This window comes from Pantherophis guttatus, chromosome 13, assembly GCF_059756535.1.
Source record: "Pantherophis guttatus breed Tessera chromosome 13, ASM5975653v1, whole genome shotgun sequence".
Classification (NCBI taxonomy): Eukaryota; Metazoa; Chordata; class Lepidosauria; order Squamata; family Colubridae; genus Pantherophis; species Pantherophis guttatus.
The window spans coordinates 16070776-16096893 of record NC_142075.1 but is presented as its reverse complement, the minus strand read 5'-3'; the positions used below and the strand labels follow the sequence as shown (position 1 = coordinate 16096893).

The 26118-nt window shown below is 45.8% G+C and overlaps 1 protein-coding gene across 2 annotated transcripts in view; it reads left to right on the top strand.

The window, feature by feature from the left end:
- EFL1 (elongation factor like GTPase 1) overlaps window positions 1-26118 on the top strand; it is a 69538-nt gene that overhangs the window by 3134 nt on the left and 40286 nt on the right. For both annotated transcript variants that reach the window (XM_034434634.2, XM_034434635.3), the window contains exons 3-15: window positions 571-638; window positions 746-830; window positions 1720-1853; window positions 2774-2911; window positions 4703-4917; window positions 6908-7031; window positions 8770-8846; window positions 9163-9299; window positions 9794-9916; window positions 10727-10826; window positions 15666-15811; window positions 17960-18138; window positions 25086-25221. In XM_034434634.2, coding sequence (XP_034290525.2) covers window positions 571-638; window positions 746-830; window positions 1720-1853; window positions 2774-2911; window positions 4703-4917; window positions 6908-7031; window positions 8770-8846; window positions 9163-9299; window positions 9794-9916; window positions 10727-10826; window positions 15666-15811; window positions 17960-18138; window positions 25086-25221 — 1662 coding nt within the window. The remainder of the gene's footprint in view (window positions 1-570; window positions 639-745; window positions 831-1719; window positions 1854-2773; window positions 2912-4702; window positions 4918-6907; window positions 7032-8769; window positions 8847-9162; window positions 9300-9793; window positions 9917-10726; window positions 10827-15665; window positions 15812-17959; window positions 18139-25085; window positions 25222-26118) is intronic.

The following is a 26118-nucleotide window of genomic DNA, read 5'->3' as shown; positions in this document are numbered from 1 at the left end:
CAGACCCCTCGCATCCTGGACATAAATTGTTTCAACTCCTACCCTCAAAACGACTCTAAGGAGCACTACACACCAGAACAACTAGACACAAGAACAGTTTTTTTCCGAATGCCGTCACTCTGCTAAACAAATAATTCCCACAACACTGTCCAATAATTTACTAAGACTGTATTACTATTATTCTCTTCCTCACTAGTATCTATCTCTTCCCACTTATTATTGTAACCATGTTGCTTGCATCTTTCAATTTATATTGTTTTTATTTGTTTCCTAGTAGGATTTGGTAGCTTATTATTAACCTTGACTATCACTAAGTATTGTATCTTTTTATTCTCGATGAATGTATTTTATTCTCCTTATGTGCACTGAGAGCATACACACCTAAGACAAATTCCATGTGTGTCCAATCACACTTGGCCAATAAAGAATAAAGAAAGAAAGATAGGAAAAAAAAGTCATTCTTTTCTTGCTGAGTTGTCGGCAAAAAAAACCCCACAAAAAACACAAAAAACTCAATATAATTATATTTGGTGGAAATTGATTATTCTTTTTCTTTATTTCCCTTTCTAGGCAAAACAACTTTAGCCGATTGTCTCATTTCTAGCAATGGAATAATATCTAGAAGATTGGCGGGAAAGGTGCTTTAAGATCTATTCAATCTTTTATTTTAAATATCAATGTTTTGGTCAGGAAAACCTATAGAATGTGTAGGGAAACACATGTCTTGTGATTTTCATTCCTACAGCTGCGATATTTGGATAGCCGAGAAGATGAGCAGGTTCGAGGTATCACAATGAAGTCAAGCGCAATTTCATTGCTCTTCGTGAAAGGTAAAGTAGCTAAGCACATTCTCTGTGTGCATTTGAACCGTAAATGTTGCATGATCGTAAAATAGTTACTCTGAAATTGAGCTTTAATTGGTAATTGTTTCCTACTATGTTTCTTATTATATGATCTGTTCAAATGAAATCATGATCTGTTATTGTTTAAAACCACAGATCAATTCTTAAAAGGATGAGCAGTGAAGAATAAAGATTTGGGTGAAAGTTTAAAGGTTGCATAGTTACTGAAATACGAAAATAAAGTCTGCACAAGCACAGAGAATATGTATTTCATTCAAACCACTAACAAATGATAGTTGATTACCCAGCAGTAATGGGAAACTACTGACTGCAAACAGATGCTTTAAATTTTCTACTGTATTATCTGGCAGAAGAAAAAAAATACCTAAGCAAACACATTCATCTGTTTAATGGTAGTGTCAACTCGCAAAGCATCCCTGACTTGCTCTCGAGTTGCCATAGGCAAGGGGGATGGGAAAACGAATGTTGCAGCTGCTGAGAGTGAGCCCTTCAGTCAAAAAAAAAAAAAAGCACATTCCAACCTTCTCTCTGTCAAGGCCATCTCCCCCGGTTACCCCCAGTGGCTGGAGGAGAGTGATCTTTACAACCCACGAAATTGCTTCGTTGGAGAATGTGACTGATGACAAACCTTGGGGGGAGGAGGGAAACAGGGTCAGAGCCGGGACGTAAATTAAGTGGGGTCAGAATTGGCTTCACTTGGAATGAAGTGCTGACATGAAGCTCCTACTAAATAACTAGATTTCTTTTGAAACTTGGTTCGAGGCTCATGGTTTAATTAGGGCATCGGTTGGAACCCTGACAGGTAGTTCATTTCCAAAATACTTGAATTTTAATTTTAATTTTTCTTTCATTCTAGATAATCAGGAACACCTCATCAATCTAATAGACTCCCCTGGCCATGTGGATTTCTCTTCAGAAGTGTCCACAGCGGTCAGACTTTGTGATGGTTGCATCATTGTAGTAGATGCTGTGGAAGGAGTCTGCCCCCAGGTATTAGAAAACAAGATGCTTTTCACTAATAAATAATAAAATATTAATAAGAGTGATCTTTCACATCTGTTAGATTTTAACATCGGGAATTAAGGCAGGTTCTTGATCCAAGTATGCTAAGCCGAAAAGCACAATTGTTCTTACTCATATGTTTATAGATGCTAATTTTAATAGCATTAGCACTTATATACCGCTTCACAGGGCTTTATAGCCCTCTCTAAGCGGTTTACAAAGTCAGCCTCTTGCCCCCAACAGTCTGGGTCCTCATTTTACCAACCTCAGAAGGATGGAAGGCTGAGTCGATCAACCTTGAGCCAGTCAGGATCGAACTGCTGGCAGTTGGCAAAGTTAGCCTTCAGTACTGCATTGTAAACATTGTGTCACCAGGGTTTTAAGAGCAACCTGGTTTTAGTTTTTACTTCACTTGGTGACTATCGTGTGTGTCTTTGTAATAAAGTAATTCTGTGAGAGAATATAATAGAACACTTCATTGGCATCTGCTTTAGGTCAAGTTAGATCGTTATTGTTTGTAAGATGAGTTTTGTTTATAGAAATCTATAGCATTCCATAGTTGAAAGTGAAGGTTTAGAACAAGCGTGAGTGTTGGCATCTCTTTCAAGATGCTAGACCTTTTACTAAGCTGACTCACAGAAGTCACAGAAAAATAGGTGCATGGGTTTAGAAACACTGACGAGCCAGTGCCCTCTCTGAGCCTGTTATCATACCCAGATGGCACCTCCTTAATTTTCCTGGCATGGCACAGCTACTGTGTGAACTCCAGAAAAGGAGGTGCTTGACAAGCGACATCTATGCCCACGCTCAGTTCAAAGCATCTTTCAGCCTCGGACCCAAAGTGCCACAAATCCCTATTTGTGTATCTTACTTCACAACCTTCAACACATTTTGTTTTGTCTTAAAAGACACATGCGGTGTTACGTCAAGCTTGGCTGGAAAACATCCGTCCAGTCCTGGTGATTAATAAAATAGATCGTCTCATCTTGGAACTCAAATTTACCCCTCAGGAAGCATATTCTCACCTTAAGAACATCTTGGAACAGGTAAGAGAGCTCCTTGTCTCAGCATTGGAAAATGGCAAAGGCTGTATTTCCAGTACATATTAATCAATCAATCAGAATACAGCTGGGAGGGACCTTGGAGGTCTTCTAGTCCAGCCCCCTCCTCAAGCAGGAGACCCTATACCAGGGGTGTCAACTCGATTTCATTGTGGGCTGCATCAGGGTTGTGTTTGACTTTGGGGCACCAAGGTCGGCGTAGCCAGCTAGGTGTCACTCGTATCAGGGGCACCTGTAGTGGCCCAAGCACTCTGCCAGTTAAAACGGAGCTCAGGAGGGCCGCGGGTAGCTCTCCTGAGCTCCATTTTTTCTGGCAGAGGTACCACGGGCCGGTCCTTTGCTGTTTCCAGGGTGGCTCCACAGGCCAGATCTAAGCATCTCGTGGGCCGGATCCAGCCCTGAGCCTTGTGTTTGACACCCCTGCCCCAGGGGTGAAATGCTACCGGTTCGAGTCAGTTACCTTCCCAAGCCACCTTTTGGCATGCACTGCACCTGCCCGTGTGCAGCTCGCATTTGGTGTGTACTGCGCATGGGTGCGTGCAGCACGTGTTTGGCGCATGGCATGCATGCGCGGCCAGCGAACCGGTAGTAAACCGGTTTCGATTTCACCAGTGCCCTGCCCTATACCATTTCAGATAAGAGACTGTCCAGTGATGAAGCACCCACAATTTTTGGAGTCAAGTCTTTCCACTGGTTAATTATCCTCGCTGTTTGGAAGTTTCTCCTTAATTCCAGGTTGCTTCTCTCCTTGATTGGTTTCCATCCATTGTTTCTTGTCCTGCCTTCTGGTGCAGATTGAGTGAGTTGGTGGTGGTTGTTTTTTTTGTACTAGACCAGTGATGGCTAACCTTTTTGCTGTCACCTGCCAAAAACGGGAGCTGGGGGGGGTCACGCACACCCATAATTCAATGCCCCCTCCGCACATGTGTGCGCGCTCCCCCCACTTTTGACAATGGCACGGTGAGCACAGTAGGCCAGGTTTTCACCCTCCCCAGGCTCCAGAGGCTTTCTAGGAGCCTGGGGAGGGTGAAAACAGCCTTCCCCACCCTATGGAGGCCCTCCGGAGGTCGGAAACAGCCTGTTTCCCGACTTCCGGTGGGCCCAGAAGGCCCAAAAATCAGACGGCTGGCGTGTGCATGCACATTGCAGCTGAGCTAAGACAACACTCGGGTGCCCACAGATATGGCTCCGCGTGGCACCTGTGGCACGCGTGCCATAGGTTCGCCATCACGGTCCTAGACTTACAATTGAGCCCAGAATTCCCATTGCTAAACAAGACAGTTCTTAAGTGAATTGTGTCCCGTTTTACCACCTCTCTTGCCATCGTTGTTAAGTGAACCACTGCAGCGGTTTTAAGTTAGTAACACCATTATTAAGTGAATCTGGCTTCCCCGTTGACTTTGCTTGTCAGAAGGTCGCAAAGAGTGATCACATGACCCCGGGATACTGCAACCGCCGTAAATACGAGTCGGTTGCCAAGTGTCCAGATTTTGATCTTGTGATCCTGGGGATGCTGCAGTGGTCGTAAGTGTGAAAAATGGCCCTTCTTATTTTCAGAGCCACTGTAACTTCGAATGGTCATTAAACGAGGGGTTGTAAGTCAAGAACTACCGGTACTTAATTTTAATAGCGTAACTGCTTGTACAACACTTTTAATTCCTATCTTTTTGGTGTTTTAATGCATCGTTTATGCTAAGGTTCTTAAGCTGCCCGTAGGGCCATAAAGCTAGGATGTCGTACATAAAATAAACGATAAAAAAGAGTTTTTGTTTCTAGGTAAATGCAATCACTGCTACGCTCTTCACTTCCCAAATCCTTGAAAAAAGAGCCGAGAAAGACACGGACGTTCAGCTGAATTCTGATCCTACTAACGTAGACCAGGTTTATGACTGGAGTGCAGGCTTGGAGTATTCAGATGATTCACAACTGTATTTTTCACCTGATCAGGGAAACGTAGTATTTGCCAGCGCAATCGATGGCTGGGGCTTTGGGTGAGTTTATACTTAATGGGATTTATTCGATTTCATTCCGGAAGATGGCTTACAACATTCATAAAAATTAAAACAGTTAAAACCCATATAAGCATTGTTAGACACCCCCACTACCACCCCACACCCCCACTTCACAGTCTGTTTCTGTTGCTCCCCTCTGGGAGGAGGTTTTGAAGTATTTCCAGCAGGACTACCTGATAGCTTTGTTCCCTGGGCCATCCACCGGGTAAACTCGCGACATTCGTTTTTCTTGCCATGTACATGTATACCTCTGAACTAGACTGTGTTGTTTCTTGGTATCATAGAATATATCTGAGTATATGCCTAATTTTGTATTTATTTTGTCATGTTTATGTAGTGCATATTGGAGGTGGTATCCCTTTGAGAGCTGTATAGCAATAGCACTTAGACTTACATACCGCTTCATAATGCTTTTACAGCCCTCTCTAAGTGGTTTACAGAGTCAGCCTATTGCCCCCAACAATCTGGGTCCTCATTTTACCCACCTCAGAAGGATGGAAGGCTGAGTCAACCTTGAGCCATTCAGGATTCAACTGCTGGCAGTCGGTAGACTTAGCCGGCAATGCTGCATTGTAACCACTGCGCTATCACGGCCCTTCCTTCCTTCCTTCCTTCCTTCCTTCCTTCCTTCCTTCCTTCCTTCCTTCCTTCCTAGCAATAGCAATTAGACTTATATACCGCTTCATAGTGCTTTTACAGCCCTCTCTAAGCGGTTTACAGAATCAGCCTCTTGCCCCCAACAATCTGGGTCCTCATTTTACCCACCTCAGAAGGATGGAAGGCTGAATCAACCTTGAGCCTGGTGAAATTCGATCTGCTGAACTGCAGCTAGCAGTCAGCTGAAGTAGCCTGCAGTGCTGCACTCTAACCACTGCGCCACCTCGGCTCTATCAACGAAATTTCATTTTAATGTATGCCGATTAGTGTACATTCAAAGTGACAATAAAAGTTATTCTAAGTCTTAAGTCTCTAAAGAGGTAGCCTGGACTGAAAGTGTGTGAGAACAACCAATGAGATGCAAATAATACGAAATACATAGTAATAGATAACAACTAGATTAGCCTTGGACCTGGGACCAGAGCCAGGAGGAGGTAGAAGTTAAATAAAGATTGAAAGAGAATGTGGCAGTGAGAGCTCGAAGTGGGGGGGGGGGGCTTGCTGAGCTCATGAGTACCCATATTGTCTACTTATCGCCAGCCCTGTATGCACATCCAGACAATAGACAACACTACACCTGTCAAATGTGCATGTGTGCATGTGTGAAGTAGGACAAGAGTTTGTGGCATGTATGCTAGTGCATGCCCTTTCAATAAAGTATCTGTTGACAGTGTATACCAGAGGTCGGAAACTTTAAACCAGGGGTCCCCAAACTTGGCAGCTTAAAGACTTGTGGACTTCAACTCCCAGAATTCTGTCTTCAGTCCACAAGTCTTAAAGCTGCCAAGTTTGAAGACCTCTGCCTTAAACATTCAAAAAGCCACAAAGATCCTAACCAGAAGCCCCCCCGTTCAATTCTGGAGCCTACCAGAAATCTGGTTCCCCCCACCATAGAGTCGTCTTCTAGCACGGCGTTCTTTTTCCTCTACCTGTCCTAACCAAAAGCCCTATCAATTGTGGAGCTGACCGGAAAATCTGCCCCTCCTACTGGTGCACCGTGCTTCTCCCCCTCAACTCCCCCCCAACCGGAAGCTCCTCTCAAAATTATAGCATCGACCGGTGACAGGGAGACACAGCAGAGGGATGAAAGAGCCACATGTGGCTCCAGAGCCACAGGTTGCTGACCCCTGGTGTAATCTTACACACTTACATTATGTGAGTTCTCTGTAAAGTAGTTGTAAGCTATTTTTCAGTCACCTTAGAGAAGAAGTGTATAGCTGATTACTATGCAGGTGGACAGACATGCCTTGTTATGAAGACGGTTTATTTAAATGGATTTCTCCCATGATTTCTTTTGTGTTTTGTTTCCCAGGATTGAACACTTTGCTAAGCTGTACAGCCAGAAGATGGGAATCAAACCATCAATATTGTTGAAGACTCTCTGGGGAGATTATTATTTAAATATGAAAGCTAAGAGGATTATGAAAGTCGATCAGGTAAGAATGTGGGCATCGCAGGTGTGAAACAGGACTCTTGTTCTCACTTTTTGGGGAAATGGTGTGGGCATCATTGTCCCTTTCTTGCCCCTTTGCCAATCAGAAACACACCTGAATTCAATGCATGGGTGAGCAGCAACTGTTAATTAATAGCACTACCAGAAACTGCAGTATCAGATATTTAATTGCTGGTATTGGGAGAAATACATTCAGCACCATAAATCAAAGCTTTACATCGGCAAAGGAAAGAACCCATCTTTATGGCTGACTCCCCCCCCCCTTTCAGGGTGATTTTCAAATGGAGAAATATTTGAACTCTTGATTCTCCTAAATCTGATGTTGCTTAGTCCAGTCTTTCACTTTACCATCTCATTTTTGTCTCATGCATAAAATCCAACCATAATGTTTTATTGCCATAACTTAGGAAAACTGGGGTCCTGTCCAGCTCATTGTAGGCTCCACATTTTGTATGGAGGGGATACAGGTTACAGTCATAAGGGGAAAGCCCTCTACAAGTTATTTGTCCCCCGTAAAGGCTTAGTGTGTCAACTCGCAAAGCATGCCTGGCCTGCTCTCTAGTTGCCATAGGCAAGGGGGATGGGAAAACAGCAAAGCAGCACGGCAGCCAAAAACAAAAACACATTCCAGACATCTCTCTCTCAAGGCTGTCTGCCAAGGTTTTCCACAGCGGCTGGAGGGGAGTGATCTCTACAACCTGTGAAATTGCTCTGTTGGCAAATGTGACTGATGACACACCCTGGGGGGAAGGGGGAAACAGGGTCATGCCCGGGCCGTAAATTACGTGGGGTCAGAGTTGGCTTCACTTGGAACTTGTGAACATGGCGCTCCTAATAAATAACTGGATTTCTTTTAAAGCTTAGCTCGAGGCTCATGATTTAATTAGGGCATCCGTCGGAACCCTGATATAGTGAATGACACATATTTAACAGAGGAATGGGATTAGAGGGTGGGTTTTATCTAGATGTGTAAGATTCAAGTAGATCAACAGTCCCCAATCTTGGCACCCTGGCAGTCCAGCCCGACACGGGGGGGGGGGCGTGTGAGCGGCAGGCGCACACATGTGCACACAGCTCCATTGGTGAGAGTGGCGGGCGTGCGTGCCTTCCGCTCATGCGAATGGAGCTTCACGTGCAAGCGGAGGGGTCTTGTGTTCATGCATGAAGCTCCCCCCACGAGCGGAAAGTGCTCCATTCGTGCAAATGGAGCTTCCCCCGCAAGCACCCTTTGCTCGTGTGAGTGGAACTTCGTGCATGAGCCCAAGTGCCCTCCACTCAAGTGCCTTCCACTCGCGCGAGTGGAGCTTCGTGCACATGCGCACTTGCCCATCCCTCGCGGTTTCGAACAGGCCACGACCCATTTGGCTAGGGACCCCTGATGTAGATAAGAGCCTTGGTGGCGCAGTGGTTAGAGTGCAGTACTGCAGGCTACTTCTGCTGACTGCCGGCTGCCTGCAATTTGGCAGTTCGAATCAACCAGGCTCAAGGTTGACTCAGCCTTCCATCCTTCCGAGGTGGGTAAAATGAGGACCCAGATTGCTGACTCTGCCAACCGCTTAGAGAGGGCTGTAAAGCACTGTGAAGCAGTATAAAAGTCTAAATGCTATTGCTATTGCTAGATGGTGTGCGTTGGTACGTATGATATATACGGCATTATAATTCCTGGTGTTATTATAAAGGCTGCTTTGTGTCTTTTGTCTAACCTGGCATTCTCTTTCTAGCTGAAAGGGAAAAAGCCTCTGTTTGTGCAACTAGTGCTGGAAAATATATGGAGTCTCTACGAGGCCGTGACCAAGAGGTAAGAGATAAATCCTTGAATAGCATTTCCTTGGTTGGAAGTATTCCATGCCTACTCTGCATCATCCAAGGGACAAGTGAATTTTCTTACTGATTGTCAGTGAATATGTTGGTTTGATACCTTTGGCTATTTCCATCGTGGGGGGGGGGGGATTATAATTAAGATGAGGCCTGAGTTGGCGGGTTGATCTAGCATCTCCAGTGTCACATTAATAAGTGTAACAGGCCAGTGAATGTAGAAGTTCCTTTTTGTTTTACTTCCTGGATTTGGTGAGAAGTAAATATCTTGTATCTTTTTTTTTTCTCCCCCTGCACAGAGACAAAGAGAAAATAGAGAAAATAATCTCCTCTCTCGGATTAAAAATTGCCGCTCGTGAATTACGCCACACAGACCCAAAGGTTCAGCTTAATGCCATTTGTAGTCAATGGCTACCAATATCAGATGCAGTTCTCTGTATCCTTTAAGAAAAATTACACAGCAAACTGATACTGTATTGTCTCGTAAAATGAAAGGCGTAACCTGTCGCTGCTCGCTTGCCTTAAATCGCTTAAGTCATTCCTGGGCTTTTTGGTGTTTTTCAAATTCCTTTCTAGAACATAGTAGGATTACTTAGTGATTTATTTTATACTTAGAAGATATCCGTGGTTTCTTATAAATGTTTGGATCTTTTATAAGGAAAAAAAAACCCAATAAAAGGAGTCACAAAAGGGTCAAAACAAGGAAATTTATTTTATTTTAATAAAGCATATTTATGCTGCAGAGCTGTTTCTGCAGAGCTGTTCAGTTGTGAATTATGTTAGAATTTGATGGGTAAGTATGAACTTTGAAAAAAAAAAATTGCAGAGAGGATCTCTTGCTCTTACTGAATAGTCCACATCCTCTTCTTCCTTTTCACTATTGCTGAAATCTCAGATTACATCCCTGTATATCCTTAACACACTGATTAGCCATGGTTTGTGATAAACTGCCTAGTCCTCTTGATATCACTGCTGAGAGAGTGGAAAAGCTACTATGTATTGGAGCCAAAACGTTTGATTCTCTGCCACAAGAATCACAAGATTTAAAAGAGGGTGAGTAAACACTAGCAAGCTGAAAGGAGGTAAAGGAGGCAGTTTGGATAGAAATAAAAGAAAAAAATAGCCTTGTTAAAGGACAATTAGTATCCCTAACTGCACTATTCTGTCATTTAACATAGAAAGTTCAAAACATTCTTAAAGATCCATCTCATCCTGGGCACCCCTTTTTTTTGAACTATTATCATGTGGCCAATGGTACAGGATAATAAAAACAAGGACAAATAGGCTGAAAAACAGCTTCTGTCCCAGAGCAGTAACTATATTGAATTCTACTGTATAGTGCAATATTAATGCAATATCAGGGGTTTTCAATTCAATTGTATAGAATGTGAAGAGTGTGTGTTTTTGTTTTATTTTTTATGTATAATGCAACACTGAAGATGGCATTTAATTTCGTTGTACGAGATGCAGTGACAATAAAGTAAACTAAACTAAATGAACTATAACCTTCATTTGGATTTAATAAAAAATTGGCATCTACATATAAAACCAGAGGTTTTTTCGTTCAGACCTTACAAAGAAATATAAACAGGGGTGAAATCCAGCAGGTTCTGACAGGTTCTGGAGAACCGGTAGCAGAAATTTTGAGCAGTTCAGAGAACTGGCAAATACCACCTCTGGCTGGCCCCAGAATGGGATGGGAATGGAGATTTTGCAATATCCTTCTCCCAGGAGTGGAGAGGGAATGGGGATTTTGCAGTATCCTTCCCCTGCCACGCCCACCAAGCCATGCCCACAGAACCGGTAGTAAAAAAAATTGGATTTCACCACTGAATATAACTGTTTTGTTTCATGTTTGCTTAGCGTTTATGAAATGCAGCAGTGAAGAAACTGCCCCAGTCGTTGTGTTTATATCCAAAATGTTTGCAGTTGACGCCAAGACATTACCACAGAACAAAACAAGGTGAGAACAGTTCTCCCATTTGATCTCTTGTCTGCTCCAGTGCTGGTAGTTGCTAAACCATAATTTGCAGTTTCAATTGTTTTTTATTTGAGACGTGGCTGAGCTTATTTTTCCTTATCTGACAAGTAAAGCAGTTATTTTTTTTTAAGCTGGGTAGTAAATATGGCACAGACTCCTGCAGTATGTCACACTTGTAACATTTGTCTATGAATTAAGGACTGACTTTTGGTCATATAATGAAGGCTAGTTAACATATCAAAGTGTATAGCACATTCAGGTGGTTTCTCTATATAACCAGGACTTTTAGATTCTAATGTTTAGTTTAATTATAGTTAGGGGAACCTTGGTTTTCTTAATGTAGGTGGCTGGATTTACTTATCTATCTAAATCGTAAACTGTGACTTTACAAGGAAGAATTGCTGAATTAATGCACCCACACCAGAAGGAAATCACATGACAGGTAGTCTTGTCAAGCACCAGGGAAATCAGGAGATTCAGGCAGTTCAAATGTGCGCAAGGATTTATTGTTAATAAATTCAGCTCTCTACAAGAATCTGAGCTACTAACGGCCAAAGGAAATGAGCGGGAGTTAAGAATAGAAAGGCATTCAAGATGGGATAGGCTTAGATAGTGCACGGTGACATCATCATGACTGATGATGTATTTGACCCCTCCCTCAGGCTCAGCCTGGTCATCTCCCCATTTACGACGGTTGCAGTATCTTGAGGTCTTGTGTTCACCCTTTGTGACTTTCCGACAAGCAAAATCAACAGGGAAGCCAGATTTCACGTAACCACCGTGTGACTCATTTAAACAACTGCAGTGATTCACTTAACAAATGTGGCAAGAAAACTCACTTAACAAATTTCTCACTTAGCAACATAACATTTTGGGCTCCATGGTGGTTGCAAGTGAAAGGCTACCTTTATAACGTAGCCTAGTGTGTCAATACAAGAGAGCCCTATGAGCCCAGGAAAAGACACAATCGGCGTAAGGAATTGTGACTAGATATGGTTTGCATGTTTGTGCTGACACCAAAATGCCTTTCTGGCTTGAGATCTAAATAGCATCACAACCCTGCTTTCAAGGGGACATCTTTTGTAAAAAAAAATTGAAAAAAACTCTTCTTGAGATACCTTTGTGTTGTTCATCATGAGAAGGACTTAAGCAGCATTTGTTCGTGAAAATGAACTCTCCAGCTTCCGTTCTATGGTTTCTTGCTCTTCAAAATAATTGGACCCCATGAGAGGAGTCTTGTGAATTTTACCTAAGGTAAAGGTTCCTCTCGCACATATGTGCTAGTCGTTCCCGACTTTAGGGGGCGATGCTCATCTCCGTTTCAAAGCCGAAGAGCCAGTGCTGTCCAAAGACGTCTCTATGGTCATGTGGCTGCCATGACTAAACGCCAAAGGTGCACAGAACACTGTTACCTTCCCACCAAAGATGGTCCCTATTTTTCTACTTGCATTTTTTACATGCTTTCGAACTGCTAGGTTGGCAGAAGCTGGGACAAGGAACGGGAGCTCACCCCGTTACGTGGCACTAGGGATTCGAACCGCTGAGCTGCCGACCTTTCGATCGACAAGCTCAGCGTCTTAGCCACTGAGCCACCGTGTCGCTCGAATTTTGCGTAGGGAGCTTTTAAAAAGAGTTAAAAGATGTATGGTAACAAAAGGCTGCAATCCTTTCTGACTAGAGGACACTTTTGACCACTAGATGGTGGCAATCAACTGTGGATTAAGCAGCTCTTGAAACTTTCCAAAGTGACAGTTTTTTTAACTTTCTCTTCCAGTTTGGTGAATTAGCGGTAGGAGGTGGGACTATTGTGTTTTTATGAATAAAGGTGGAAATTTTGTGGTGTCAAATCAAGTATCTTTCTGGCCATATATTCTTGTGGCTGCAGATGGTTTGTGGAGATTAATTAATGAAGTTTTGCCAACAAAGTAAGAATTTTATTTTAATGCCTTAATGGTTTTAAACTTCCACAGTTGAACTCTTTCTGCATCGGTTTGAATTTGTTTCTGTACACATACCTACATATCTTAGAGCTCAAATAAGGACAATTAAAGTCTTGAAGCAGAAAATGAGATTTGTTGCTTTTCTGGTCATTCCGAAGGAAGCAGGAAGCAGTTGTTGGAGCTAAGCAGCCACCATGAGAAAGAGTTGGCAAAACAGCTGGCTCAGTTCAAATTGGATCTGACCGAGAAGGAGGCTCAGCAGAAGCACCTCACTCAGGACTAGGAGCATAGGCTTTCCAAGCAGAGGGAAGACTTGCAGGAGTGCAAAGCCAGGTACCAGCGCCTGGAGGCTCAGCGGGCTGAGATGGTCAGCCAGTTCCAGGCCATGATGCAGTCCCACTGGAACAAGGCCCTTTGGCTCTTCGCCACCAGCGGCGCTTCCCTCCAGCCTTCACCCAAAGCCCCGCACTAGGAGGCTGAAGCAGACCCCAAGCTGGAATTTCTGCCCCCCCTTCAACCCGCATAAAAAGACCCCGAAGGGGGAGACTCTCTGCAGCAACACAAACATTCATTGCACGTATCTGGCCCAGGGGCCGTAGTTCGAGGACCCTTGATTTCGTGCAATATAAAAAAATGCAAATAATTTTTCTGCGGACCACCAAAATTTTCTCGCAGACCACCAGTGGTTCACCGACCACCAGTTGGTGACCACTGTTATAAAACACTTTACTTACTTCTTCATAAAGGATTCATCCTGAATCCTGGTCTCATCCATTAAGATCAGCATACATCAGTGCTGTTTATCTGTTAAAGGAACAAAATCTGAATTTCTACCAACCCTCCTACTTATGTGCCTTTTCAAACAAATCAGTGTCAAGTATCTCAGGTATTTAAATGGAATTTACATCTTTAAACCGGGGAATGCATTTCAAGGACTTCTCTCCTGCAAGCAATTTATCAGTTCATAAAGCTGAAGCGTTTCCTCTTAAGTAGGCTTCAGCCGGAGTATGATAAAAATTGCCTTTAAAATAGTTAATATTGCAACTGTAAGCACCACTTTAAATCATTATACGCTGTGAAAGTTTTATTGGAATTTATCACATTTTGCAGAAGTTTTAAATTGTTTCCATTAAGGCAACTCTAGCATGTAAAATAATGGCTTTAATAACTGCTGTTTTAATAACAGCTTGGTATTTCCTCACTAGCTACTAATATTGATATATTATTATCCGTGCACAGCAATGTGAAGTCACAGCTGTCAGTTCTCTAGTTGGTATTGCATCTAGTTCTTCCCAAGAACCTAAGGCTGTGTTGGCGAACCTTTTTGGCACCGCGTGCCGAAATGGGAGCACACTCCGGAAACTGGAAGAACGGTTCCCTGGCGTGCATGCGCGCACCAAGAAGCTGACCTTCCGGTTTCTGGCATGCACATGTGTGCGAAGAGCAGCTGGCGTGCATGCGTGTGCCAGAACCTGGAAGAGAAACGGGAGACGGCTGGCGTGCCCGGAGAGATAGCTCTGCGTGCCACTTCCATAGGTTCGTCATCACGGACTTAAGGCGTCGTAATGTATTGGTGTAGTTTATATATGCAGATCCAAGCGCATTGTATGTGTTTTGTAATTGACAGATGGAAATTTTGCCAATGCGCAGATTTTCTAAGTGCCGTCCAAGTTATTTTGGTGTGGCGTCCAGCGCACCAATAACCACTAGGACAGTGTTTCTCAATCTTGGTAGCTTGAAGATGGGTGGACTTCAACTCCCAGAATCCCCCAGCCAGCAGCGCTGGCTGGAGGATTCTGGGAGTTGAAGTCCACCCATCTTCAAGCTTCCAAGGTTGAGAAACACTGCACTAGGACATTCATGCCTGGTTTATGCCACACTGTAATCTTTCAGCTTCGATTTTCCTACTTCGTGACCCTCTCCAATTCTTTCTCTTCCCTTTTACTATCCCTTGCTATTGCCAAATCCATTATCCACACTTTATTACGTTATTATTCCTATTTACATGTAGTCTACTAATTTTAAAGTTACTAATACAATATACTAACATTACATACAAACAACACACACAGAGATACTTGATTTGATACTTTTGATTATCAGGGCCTTCTGAAAGCTCTACATATTTATCATCCTCGTCTCTTACTCACTTTTGAATCACTGGGCCTGAAAATGTTAAATTTTTGCAGGTTAATTCTCACCGTCTTCTGACTTCCCTGTCTAGTCCTTAGATATTTTTTTAATGTCTCCCTTCCAGAGAGGTGTCAACATTCTAAAGTAATTATATGTATGACTGATGTTGTAAGGGAAGAACAAAATTCTCTGCGACTGGTGAATTAAAAAATATTTTTAAAATATTTCAGATTTCATCTATTTGTTTCATACTGGCTGCTAGCCAAAATGATTAGGTTTTCAGAATTAATACCGTGTTTTCCCGAAAATAAGACCCTTTTATATTTTTTTGAACCCCAAAATAAGCACTTGGACTTATTTTCGGGGAGGTTTTATTATCTTGGGGTGCGTGGAGCAAGATGGGGCTCCTCTTGCCATCTTACCTGATTTCCAGCTCTGCATTTAAATATTTTTGGGGAAGGCTTATTTTCAGGGGAAGGCTTATTTTAAGCGCATGCGCTCAAAAGCCCGATTGGGCTTATTATCAGGGGATGTCTTATTTTCGGGGAAACAAGGTAGTAGTAACTGTTACGAACTGATATAAGTTAGCATCTATAGCGGTTAAACCACTAGCTTTATTCAAGTTACTATCAGTTGGCCGCTCATTCATGATTTTGTTTCTCCAACTGTCCTTGTTAGCATGCAGATCTGCAACTAGGAAGCTAAAGCTGCCTTTCAAAACTCTCATATTGTCCCCAATGGTACACAGGCCTTTGTCACAAGAAGAGATAGCGGAAAGACGTGAGCGTGCGAGGCAACGGCGTGCTGAAAAGTTAGCGGCCACTCAAGAGTCGGCAACTGAGGGAATTGGAGGAAGTTTGATGGAGCCAACTTTAGAGGCAAGAGAGAATCAAAGTAAGAAGCACATAGAATAACAGAGTTGGAAGGGACCTTGGAGGTCTTCTAGTCCAACCCCCTGCTTAGGCAGGAAACCCTACACCTCTTCAGGCAAATGGTTATCCAACCTCCTCTTAAAAACTTCCAGTGTTGGAGCATTCACAACCTCTGGAGGCAAGTTGTTCCACTGATTAATCGTTCTAACCGTCAGGAAATTTCTCCTTAGTTTTATTTCTTGAAAAAAAGAAAGAAAGAAATAGGAGATCAGGATTAAATTGTTCATCTAGGACAGAGGTGTGGGAATCCTTCATGACTTGTGGAATTCTGGGAGTTGCAGTCCACAGGTCAGAAAAGGGCCTTAGTTCCCCATCACTTGATCTAGGACAGTGATGGCTAACCTTTTTGCCCTCGCGTGCCAAAAGCGGCGGGGGGTCGCGCGCACGTGTGTCCACACCCATAATTTAGTGCACCCCCTGTGCATGCGTGCGCGACCCCTCCTCGCGCTCCCCCCACTTTTGGCACGTGGCCCATTTTTTGCCCTTTCTTGGAGCCTAGGGAGGGTGAAAACAGCCTTCCCCACCCCACCCACACCCCGGAGACCGGAAATGGCCCATTTCCCGACTTCTGGTGGGACCGGAAGGCCCGTTGTTCACCCTCCCCAGGCTCCAGAGGCTTTCTAGGAGCCTGGGGAGGGCGAAAACAGCCTTCCACCCTCCCCGGAGGCCCTCCGGAGGCCGGAAATGGCCTGTTTCCCAACTTCCAGTGAGCCCAGGAGGCCGAAAATCAGCTGGCCGGCGCACGCATGCTTGCTGGAGCTGAGCTAGGACAACGCTCGCATGCCCACCTGTGGCACGTGTGCCATAGGTTTGTCATCACGGATCTAGGAGATAAATGGTAACAGTAGAGGGCGCTCTGGCAGTAGGTATGAAACAAAGTCAACCTCTGCATTGGATTTCAAGCCCACACATCTGGAAATGGCCAAACAATGTCTTAGAGACGGCTGGCAGCAGTTCTCTGCTAGTCCTAGGTTCTCACTATGATCCAACTAGCTTTGGGAACATTGCAGCATATATAAATACATCGTGATAGCGTGTCAACAGCCAAAACTGGCGCACGGCAGTTTACTGCTAGAAGTAAATTTGAGTAGCCTGTTTTCTCTCCAGCAGGCCTTTGAAGCGGTTGTGAGAAATAAGCCTTTTTTGTTTTACAGAGCAGATGGTTCCATGGCGCTTGCCAATAATTTTGTAGTTTTTGTTCCTCACGTTGAACCTCCCTGGATACCTACCTGTGAGCGAACACCGTCAAATTCATTTGCAGCACCCAGGAGGAAAGAGAAATCTAGTTGGCTTCACACGATTGTGCCTGCAATTAAATTTAGGCACTAGCATGTAACTGGTCCTGTACCAAATTTGCTTCTCTTTATTGATCTGGATGCTGGTACCTTGGAAATTATAGAAATACATTTTTGCAATGACCATCCTGTTGTGGATGGACTACACAGGCTTAAATCAGTCCCCCCCACCGAAAGTTTTATTATAATATTTTTATTTTTAATTGAACAATATTTAATCTTACTAAAAAGCATAACAGTTTAAAAATACATACCAAGAAGGGGGAAAAAACCAGGTTTATACGTATTTATTTTATACTTACCAGTTGTTACTGGTTTACTAGTGAACTCACTACTATAATATAAACAATATGAATCTGTAAAGACTCTCAGTCATCCACGTCATGGTTGTCCCAAAGGTGCTTTTTCAGGAGGCAACTGGACTTTCACTTCTCATCCAAGAAGCTTCTTCAGCTTCTTCAGCTCTTACAGGACGGTGGGCAATCCTTCCATTCCCCACTATCAGAGCTGAAGAAGCTTCTTGGATGAGAAGCAAAACGTCTTCAAAAGAAAAAACAAGAAAGTCCAGTTGCCTCCTGAAAAAGCACCTTTGCGACATAAACAATACAAGTGATTATTGTAAGATATCACAAAATTTCTGCCATAATAACAGACAAAGCTGCATCCTCCAATTAATAGGAACCACTGCCTTTTTCCAAACATATATATAACATTTCCGACACCCATTCACTGACATGCAAACAAAAAAACAAAAAAAAAACAACAGTGTCACTTTTCCAATTTCCAACATGGAATATTATTCCTCCCTCCATCAGGGGATAACCAGCTGTCCACTATTCAATCGGAGACCAACATCGTGACTACTGAGAGAGAAGAGACTGAAGCCAAGGAAGCCTTCATTGCTTTTGCGAGGGTCTTCAGCGGTGTTGTGAAAAAGGGGCAGAAGCTCTTTGTCCTTGGACCGAAATATGATCCCACAGAGTCACTGCACAAGGTAAACTTGTCACAAGGTAAGCGCATGTCCAAGATGGCCGCTCCCTGCTGAGCGGCGGTGATACCTGGGGGAGATTCCCCGGCTTTTGGGGGTTTTCGGGGGCCGGACCAGCGAATTTTGCCCCATGTCTGGCGAGGGGAGCTTCCCACCAATCGGATGCTGTCTTTTTGAGAGCTGGCAGCTTTCCAGAACGCGATGGTCGGGAGGAGATGGAGGCGGCTGCGCTGCAGTTTTACGAGCAGGGAGAGCGGCTTCGGCGTCTCCCCGCAGCTGCCGGACCGGTGGAGTGGGCGGTGGCGGCGTCGGTGATGCAGTTTCTCCCCGGAGCTCCGAGGGGACGGCAGGGGCTTCCCAGCGATGGATGGAGATTTTTTCGAGAGCTGGGATCGTCGGGCTGGCACTTGCTACAATACTGGGACGAGCGGCTGTGAGGGATGGCACCAGAGGGGGCGAAAAGGAGGAGGAACTTGCTCGGGAGCGCGAGGAGCCTCTGACCACAATATACTAGTAATGTCAGTTTCTTTGGAACTGCTATTACAACTTAGATGGGAGGCTTACTTGGAGGGAGCCTCTTCTTGGCTCTCCCAGAGGTTTTCCCCCCCCCCTCCCTTATGTGGATGGGGGCGAGCTAAAAACATTGCTGGTTCTGATGGTTGGAAAAGACCTGAGGCCAAGCTCTTATGCCCCACGTGGTTTGTTAGCCTCTGTGAGGCCACTTATTATCTGGAGGTTCCTCTGAACAATAGGATGATATTTGCCTCCCATGGACATCTACAGCCCCCTGATTTGCCTCCTGATTCGTGAGTGAGATATCTCAGATTTCAAGCCTTGTATGGAGCCGGACGATGACTGCGGTTTCTGGCCCTTCCCAGCTTTCGTGAGAGGGCAGCTGGTGTTAACATCTGGCCTCAAAGTGGCTTAAGACTCCATCCACTGCTGTGAGAGAGCAGTGGGATTTATTGGATTTATTGACTTTATTGACTTGGAATTGACTGAATGTCCCTCCCCAGACCTTGGACTATCTGGATTACCCCCAGGCCGTGGACTTCCCCCAGCTTAATTAATTAACTGATTGATTAGATGTATTCACCAACAGAACTTCTTATTCTGCGAGACTCCCCCCTCTCGCAGGTGTGGCCCTCTACTTTATCAAGGGCCTACCTTTATGACGGGCTTTGGCACCCCGAGAGGTGGCATGCTGCAAAAAGGGGATTGAGGGGTTTTTTAGGGAAACTTTTTGATAGATTTTTAAGGGATTTTAAGGGGTGGGAGGGTTGTGTGGGTTTGGGGGTTAACCCACGGGGGGAGGGGTCCGGCCCAGCTATTAGTGGGGCCACGGAGGGTGCAGATTCCGGGGGTAAGGGGGACATTAGAGTCCATTCTGTCGAGGGCTTTTCTATCAATGTGTTGAGTGGGAGGGGCAGATACGGCGGGAGCAGGGGGCCGCATCATGTGGTGGGGGCGCGCACTCGCTATCTTCGAGCGGTGGCGCGCCCCGGTCCCCATAGCCCTTCTCGTATCCCAAGCAGTTCAGACTCTCAGGGCCCGAGCCTTCGGCTGCTGTCGTGCAATGCCAGGTCCGTGGTAAATAAAGCCCCCCTCATTTGCGATCTTATTCAGGAGGGGGGAGCGGACCTGGCAGGTATTACGGAGACCTGGTTGGGCCATGAGGGGGGGGTTCCCCTCGTGGATATGTGCCCACCAGGTTTCCGAGCATTCCATCAGCCGAGAGCTCAGGGCAGGGGTGGGGGGGTGGCGGTTATTATAAAGGAAAGTCTTGATCCGAGGGAGACCACTGTTCCACAGATAGCCGGATGTGAGTCCCTTTTTGTGAGATGGGGTCGTGGAGTACAGATGGGCTTGTTGATCACGTACCTGGCTCCCTGCCGCGTGGCAACGGCCCTGCTTGAGCTGCTCAACGTCATAGCTGAGGTGGCGGTTGGTACCCCCAGACTTCTAGTCATGGGGGATTTCAACCTGCCATCTGTCGGCGAAACGTCTGAGGTGGCTCGGGAGTTCATGGCTTCCATGACGGCCATGGACCTTACTCAGTTAATTCATGACCCCACTCACATGGGTGGACACACTCTGGACTTAGTTTTTGTCTCTGGTCAGTGGTCGAGTGGCCTTGATACAGGGGATATAGTCATCGAACCCTTGTCATGGTCTGACCACTCGCTCCTTCGACTGGACTTTCTAACCGCTGCACCCCGCCGCAGGGAGGCGGGACCGACCAGGTGGTTCCGCCCCAGGCGCCTGATGGACCCTGATAGGTTCCAGATGGAGCTTGGGCCATTTCCTGAGACTCTGACTCACGACTCGGCTGAGGACCTGGTGGCCGCCTGGGATAGTGCGGCTGCCGGGGCCTTGGACCGTGTCGTGCCTTTGCGGCCTCTGACCCGGCACCGAACTCACCTAGCTCCTTGGTTCTCCGAGGAGCTTAGGGAGATGAAGCGCCGGAAAAGACGCCTGGAGAGTAGTTGGAGGACCAGCCGCTCCGAATCCGACCGAACACTGGTGAGGTCTCATATTAAGACCTACCTAGTGGCAATAAAAGCGGCAAAATCTAGCTATTTTGCCGCTCTTATCGCGTCATCAGATAATCGCCCAGCCGCCCTGTTTAGGGTGACCCGCTCCCTCCTCCATCTGGAAGCGCGGGATGACCCCTTGCAGGGCCGAGCTGAGGACTTTGTGCAGTATCTGTATGACAAAATCGCTCAGATTCGGGAAGGGCTGGCCTCTGACTGGGTATGTCCGGATGGGATGACTGAGGCAGGTCTTGAGAGTGTTATCTGGGGGGAGTTCGATCCTGTGGCTCCCGAGGACATGGACAGGGTCCTGGGACGGCTGAATGCGACCACATGTTTATTGGACCCGTGTCCCTCCTGGTTGGTACTGGCTTCCCGGGAGGTGACACGAGGCTGGCTCCAGAAGATTGTTAACGCTTCTTTGAGTGAGGGGGTCCTGCCGGCCGCTTTGAAAGAAGCGGTTGTGAGGCCCCTCCTCAAGAAGCCCTCTCTGGATCCGGCTGTTTTGGCTAACTATCGTCCAGTCTCCAACCTTCGCTTTGTTGCGAAGGTTGTTGAGAGTGTGGTAGCACAACAGCTTCCCTGGTACCTGGATGAAACTGTCTATCTAGACCCGCTCCAGTCCGGCTTCCGACCTGGGCACAGCACGGAAACGGCATTGGTCGCGTTGGTGGATGATCTCTGGAGGGCTCGGGATAGGGGTTGCTCCTCTATCCTGGTCCTGTTAGACCTCTCAGCGGCTTTTGATACCATCGACCATGGTATCATGTTGCACCGGTTGGCGGGGTTGGGGGTGGGGGGCACCGTTCTGCGGTGGTTCTCCTCCTACCTCTCTGACCGGTCGCAATCTGTGTTGACGGGGGGGCAGCGGTCGACCCCGAGGCACCTTGCTTGTGGGGTGCCACAAGGGTCGGTCCTCTCGCCCCTTCTGTTCAACATTTATGTAAAGCCACTGGGTGAGATCATCCGTGGCTTCGGGGTGGAGTTCCATCAGTACGCTGATGACACCCAGCTGTACATCTCCACCCCAGGCCACCCCAACGATGCCCTTGAAGTGATGTCCCAGTGCCTGGAGGCCGTGCGGGCCTGGATGGGGAGAAACAGGCTCCGACTCAACCCCTCCAAGACCGAGTGGCTGTGGCTTCCAGCGTCCCGATATAGCCAGCTGACGCCATCGCTGGCTATTGGGGGCGAATCACTCGCCCCCACGGAGAGGGCTCGCAACTTGGGCGTCCTCCTGGACGCACGGCTGTCTTTAGAAGACCATTTGACGGCCGTGGCCAGGGGGGCTTTTTATCAGGTTCGCCTGATACGCCAGTTGCGCCCCTTTCTAGATCGGGACTCTCTACGCACAGTCACTCAGGCACTAGTCACTTCCCGCCTGGACTACTGCAACGCTCTCTACATGGGGCTCCCCCTGGGGTGCACCCGGAGGCTCCAGCTGGTCCAGAATGCAGCCGCGCGGGGGATTATGGGGGCGACGAGGCGCTCCCATGTGACACCTCTCCTGCGCGAGCTGCACTGGCTCCCGGTAGTCTTCCGGGTGCGCTTCAAGGTGTTGGTGACCACCTTTAAAGCGCTCCATGGCTTAGGGCCGGGGTACTTACGAGACCGCCTACTGCCACCAATAGCCTCCCACCGGCCAGTACGCTCGCACAGAGTGGGCCTCCTCAGGGTGCCGTCCGCCAGACAATGTCGGCTGGCGACCCCCAGGGGGAGAGCCTTCTCTGTGACGGCGCCCACCCTCTGGAATAACCTTCCCCCGGAGTTACGTATAATAACAGACCTCCGGATTTTTCGTCGGGCCCTGAAAACTTATTTATTTCAACTAGCTGGGCTGGCTTGAGCTAAATTTTAAATTGGTTTTAAATTGGGTTGTTTTAATTTACGGCCAGAATATCTAATTATTTTAATACTGTTTTTTAAATTTTGTATGTTTTGTTTTTACTTAGGCTGTGCACCGCCCTGAGTCCTATTTGGAGAAGGGCGGTATAGAAATTTAAACAAATAAAATAAATAAATAAATAAACTGCTGAGATGTTATGTATATACCTAAACTTTCCCTATTAGGATGACCTCCATTTTTTCCTACCTTTTGAAGAGTGGCTGAAGTAGGAATCCATGCTATTTGCAGGAGTGGATTTCAAAAATTTTACCAAGGGGTTCTCTGCCCGGTTGCTGGGTGGGCGTGGCCATGGTGGCGTGGCCTAGTCGGCCTCCTGCACCATTGCGGGGGTGGGTGGGGGGGCATTTTTGCCCTCCCTAGGCTCCGGAGGCTTTTTTCGAGCCTCCGGGAGGGCGAAGACAACCTCCCCGGGCTCCAGAGACTCTCTGGAGGCCGGAAACCGGCCTGTTTCCAGCCTTCCCGAACTTCCAGTAGGCCAGGTTTTTGCCCTCCCCGAGCCTCCGCACGTGTCCTGAACTTACCTGCATCCAAAACGGGCCACATGGGGACTCCTGGGAGAGGCATGGTGGGGCAGGCGGGGCCAGCGAGGAGTGGGATTTAGGGGTTCTCCGAACTGCACAGAATCTTAACTAGAGGTTCTCCCGAACTCCTCCAACCCCCAGCAGCCCATCCCTGGCTATCTGTGATGACTTGGATCTACATCAGAAATGTACTGTCTTTCTGAGGGCCACCCTACACTCTGCTTTAATTTTTTTTTTTTTTTTTGCTTTAATTTATATGCCGCCCTTCTCCGGAGACTCAGGGTGGCTTACAATGCGTTAAGCAATAGCCTTCATCCTTTTGTATATTTATACAAAGTCATCTTATTGCCCCCACAATCTGGGTCCTCATTTCACCTACCTTTGAAAGGATGGAAGGCTGAGTCAACCTTGAGCCTGGTGAGATTTGAACTTGCAGTAATTGCAAGCAGCAGATGTTAATAACAGTGCTTTAGTCCAGTGTGCTACCAAGGCTCTGCCTAGGCTTTGCCTAGACAGTTGAGGACAACATTCAAAAAGTAGATGAAGTCCCTGTTTTGAAGGGAGGTTTGGAGGTTGCAAGGGATAAAATGGGGCTTCAGGCTCTTGACGATGTAATAGATTCCTTTTAGCTCTTTTCCCCCTAAAATATTACATCATGGGTTCTGTCCAAGTCAGCACCTAGCTATCTTAGCTGATTTCAAAGAACTAAGCAAGATTAGGGTTTCAGTAAGAAACCACGAGAATATCCCAGGGCTGTAAAATAGTTTGAGAAATTAAAAAAAAAAAAAACACATCAAGATAAGGCAGTGACCAAGCACATTCATGTTGCTGCCAAGTAAGTGAATGTATACAGATAATCCTTGACTTACAACAATTTATTTAGTGACCAAGTTACAACAGGATTGAAAAAAGTGACTTAAAAAGTGACCGTTTTTCACACTTAGCAACCCTTGCAGGATCCCCAGGGTCACATGGTCAAAAATCAGATGCTTGGCAATTAGTTCATATTTATGACGGTTGCAATTAGTTCATATTTATGACGTGATCCACTTTTACGACCTTCTGACGGGCAAAGTCAATGCGGGAGCCCGATTCACTTCATTGGGTTACCAACTTGTCAGCTACAAAGGTTCACTTAACAGCTGTAGCAAGAAAGGACATAAAATGGGGGCAAAGTCACTTAACAAATGTCTCACTTAACAACAGAAATTTTGGGCTCAATTGTGGGGTCGTAATTGGAGGACTACCTGTATAACCAAGATATTCCTCATGGGTTGAACCTGACTTGAAAAAGAAATCAATGTTATACAGGTAATCCTCAATTTACGACCACAATTGAGCCCAAAATTTATGTTGCTAAGTGAAAGAAACATTTTGTTCAGTGGATTTTGCCCATTTTATGAATTTTCTTGCCACGTTTGTTAAATGAATCACTTGCCGTTGTTAAATTGGTAACACAGTTGTTAAGTGAATCTGGTTTTCCCATTGACTTCGCTCATCAGGAGGTTGCCAAAGGTGGTCACATGACCCCAGGACCCAGGCACCGTCATAAATGTGAGTCAGTTGTCAAGCAGCCAGATATAAATCACGTGACCACAAGGAGGTCATAAGTGTGAAAAATGGCCATAAGTCGCTTTTTTCAGTGCCATTGTAACCGAAGTTACAATGGCATTGAAAAAAGCGACGTAAGGCCATTTTTCAGTCATTAAGCGAACTGTTGTAAGTCAAGGACTGCCTGTATCCTTTACTTGCACAATTTCCTCTCCTCTCCTCTCCTGCACAGGAGCAAGAATAAAATCTACTGTTAGGTCTTCTGGCTTACCAAAAGTTGACAACATTCCCCTTTCTCTCGCCATTTCTCTTGGCATAAAAACTCAGAAAATACCCTTGTTTGTTCGGTGTAAGTGACATTTGCTTTGGGGAAAGCTTTGCTGAAATCTCCTAGAAATCAGCAGTTCTTGAGTGACTCTTTTTTTTTCTTCTCCCCATTAGCTTCCTCCGGGATGTTCTCCTGCTGAAGGTCTGCCATCCGTGCCTCATTTAGCTTGCTGCATGTTGGAGGATCTCTATTTATTAATGGGGAGAGAGCTGGAAGAATTACAGGAAGTGCCCTCGGGGAATGTGCTCGGTAGGTGAACTAATTTTTTTCCGTTGTGTCTTCCGTGACTATCACACACTCAAAACAGGCCTTCTCAGAGCAAGCCTAATGATACCCACAAACCCATGACTTCTTCATAGTTGAAAACTCTCTTTGGATGGATAGGATAAATTACAGGGGTATGAAAGAGTTAACAGTTGTAAGCTGAGTTGTAAGCTGAGTCAGCTGATGCAACAGAATGAGGCAGCAGAATGTGACAGAAGCTGCCTATATAAAGGAAGCCATTAGAAAGCGTTCCTTCCTCCTCAAGCCTTCTTGTTATCTCCGTGTATCAGTAACTGTAAAGGTACTTAACCCCGTATATGTTTGTATAGTTCACTGTAGATAAAACCACTGTTGTATCTCTACTGTCCCTTAGCCAGAAAGGTTTCCAGCATGTTTTAGCCCTGAAAATCATCATCCTCTTTTAACAATCCCATAATCCCCCTTTTTTTTTTTTTAATTTGATTTATATGCCGCCCTTCTCCGAAGACTCAGGGCGGCTTACAATGTGCTCAGTAATAGCCTTCATCCTTTTGTATATTTATACAAAGTCAGCTTATTGCCCCCACAAACTGGGTCCTCATTTCACCTACCTTAGAAAGGATGGAAGGCTGAGTCAACCTTGAGCCTTGGCGAGATTCGAACCCTGCAGTAATTGCAGGCAGCTGGTCTTAAGCAGCTTAATAACAGGGTGCCTTAAACCCTAGTACTACCAAGGCTCTGTACCCCTTGCGGGGTAGAGTCTGGGCAACTGAATGGAGCTAGCAGAGTGTTTGCTGGCCGGATGTCCTTCTTGTCGCCAATGCGGAGTTTTGTTCAGCAGATATACCATATTTTCATTGTGCCCAGAGAGACAAATATCTGCCTCTATGTAGGATCGAACTA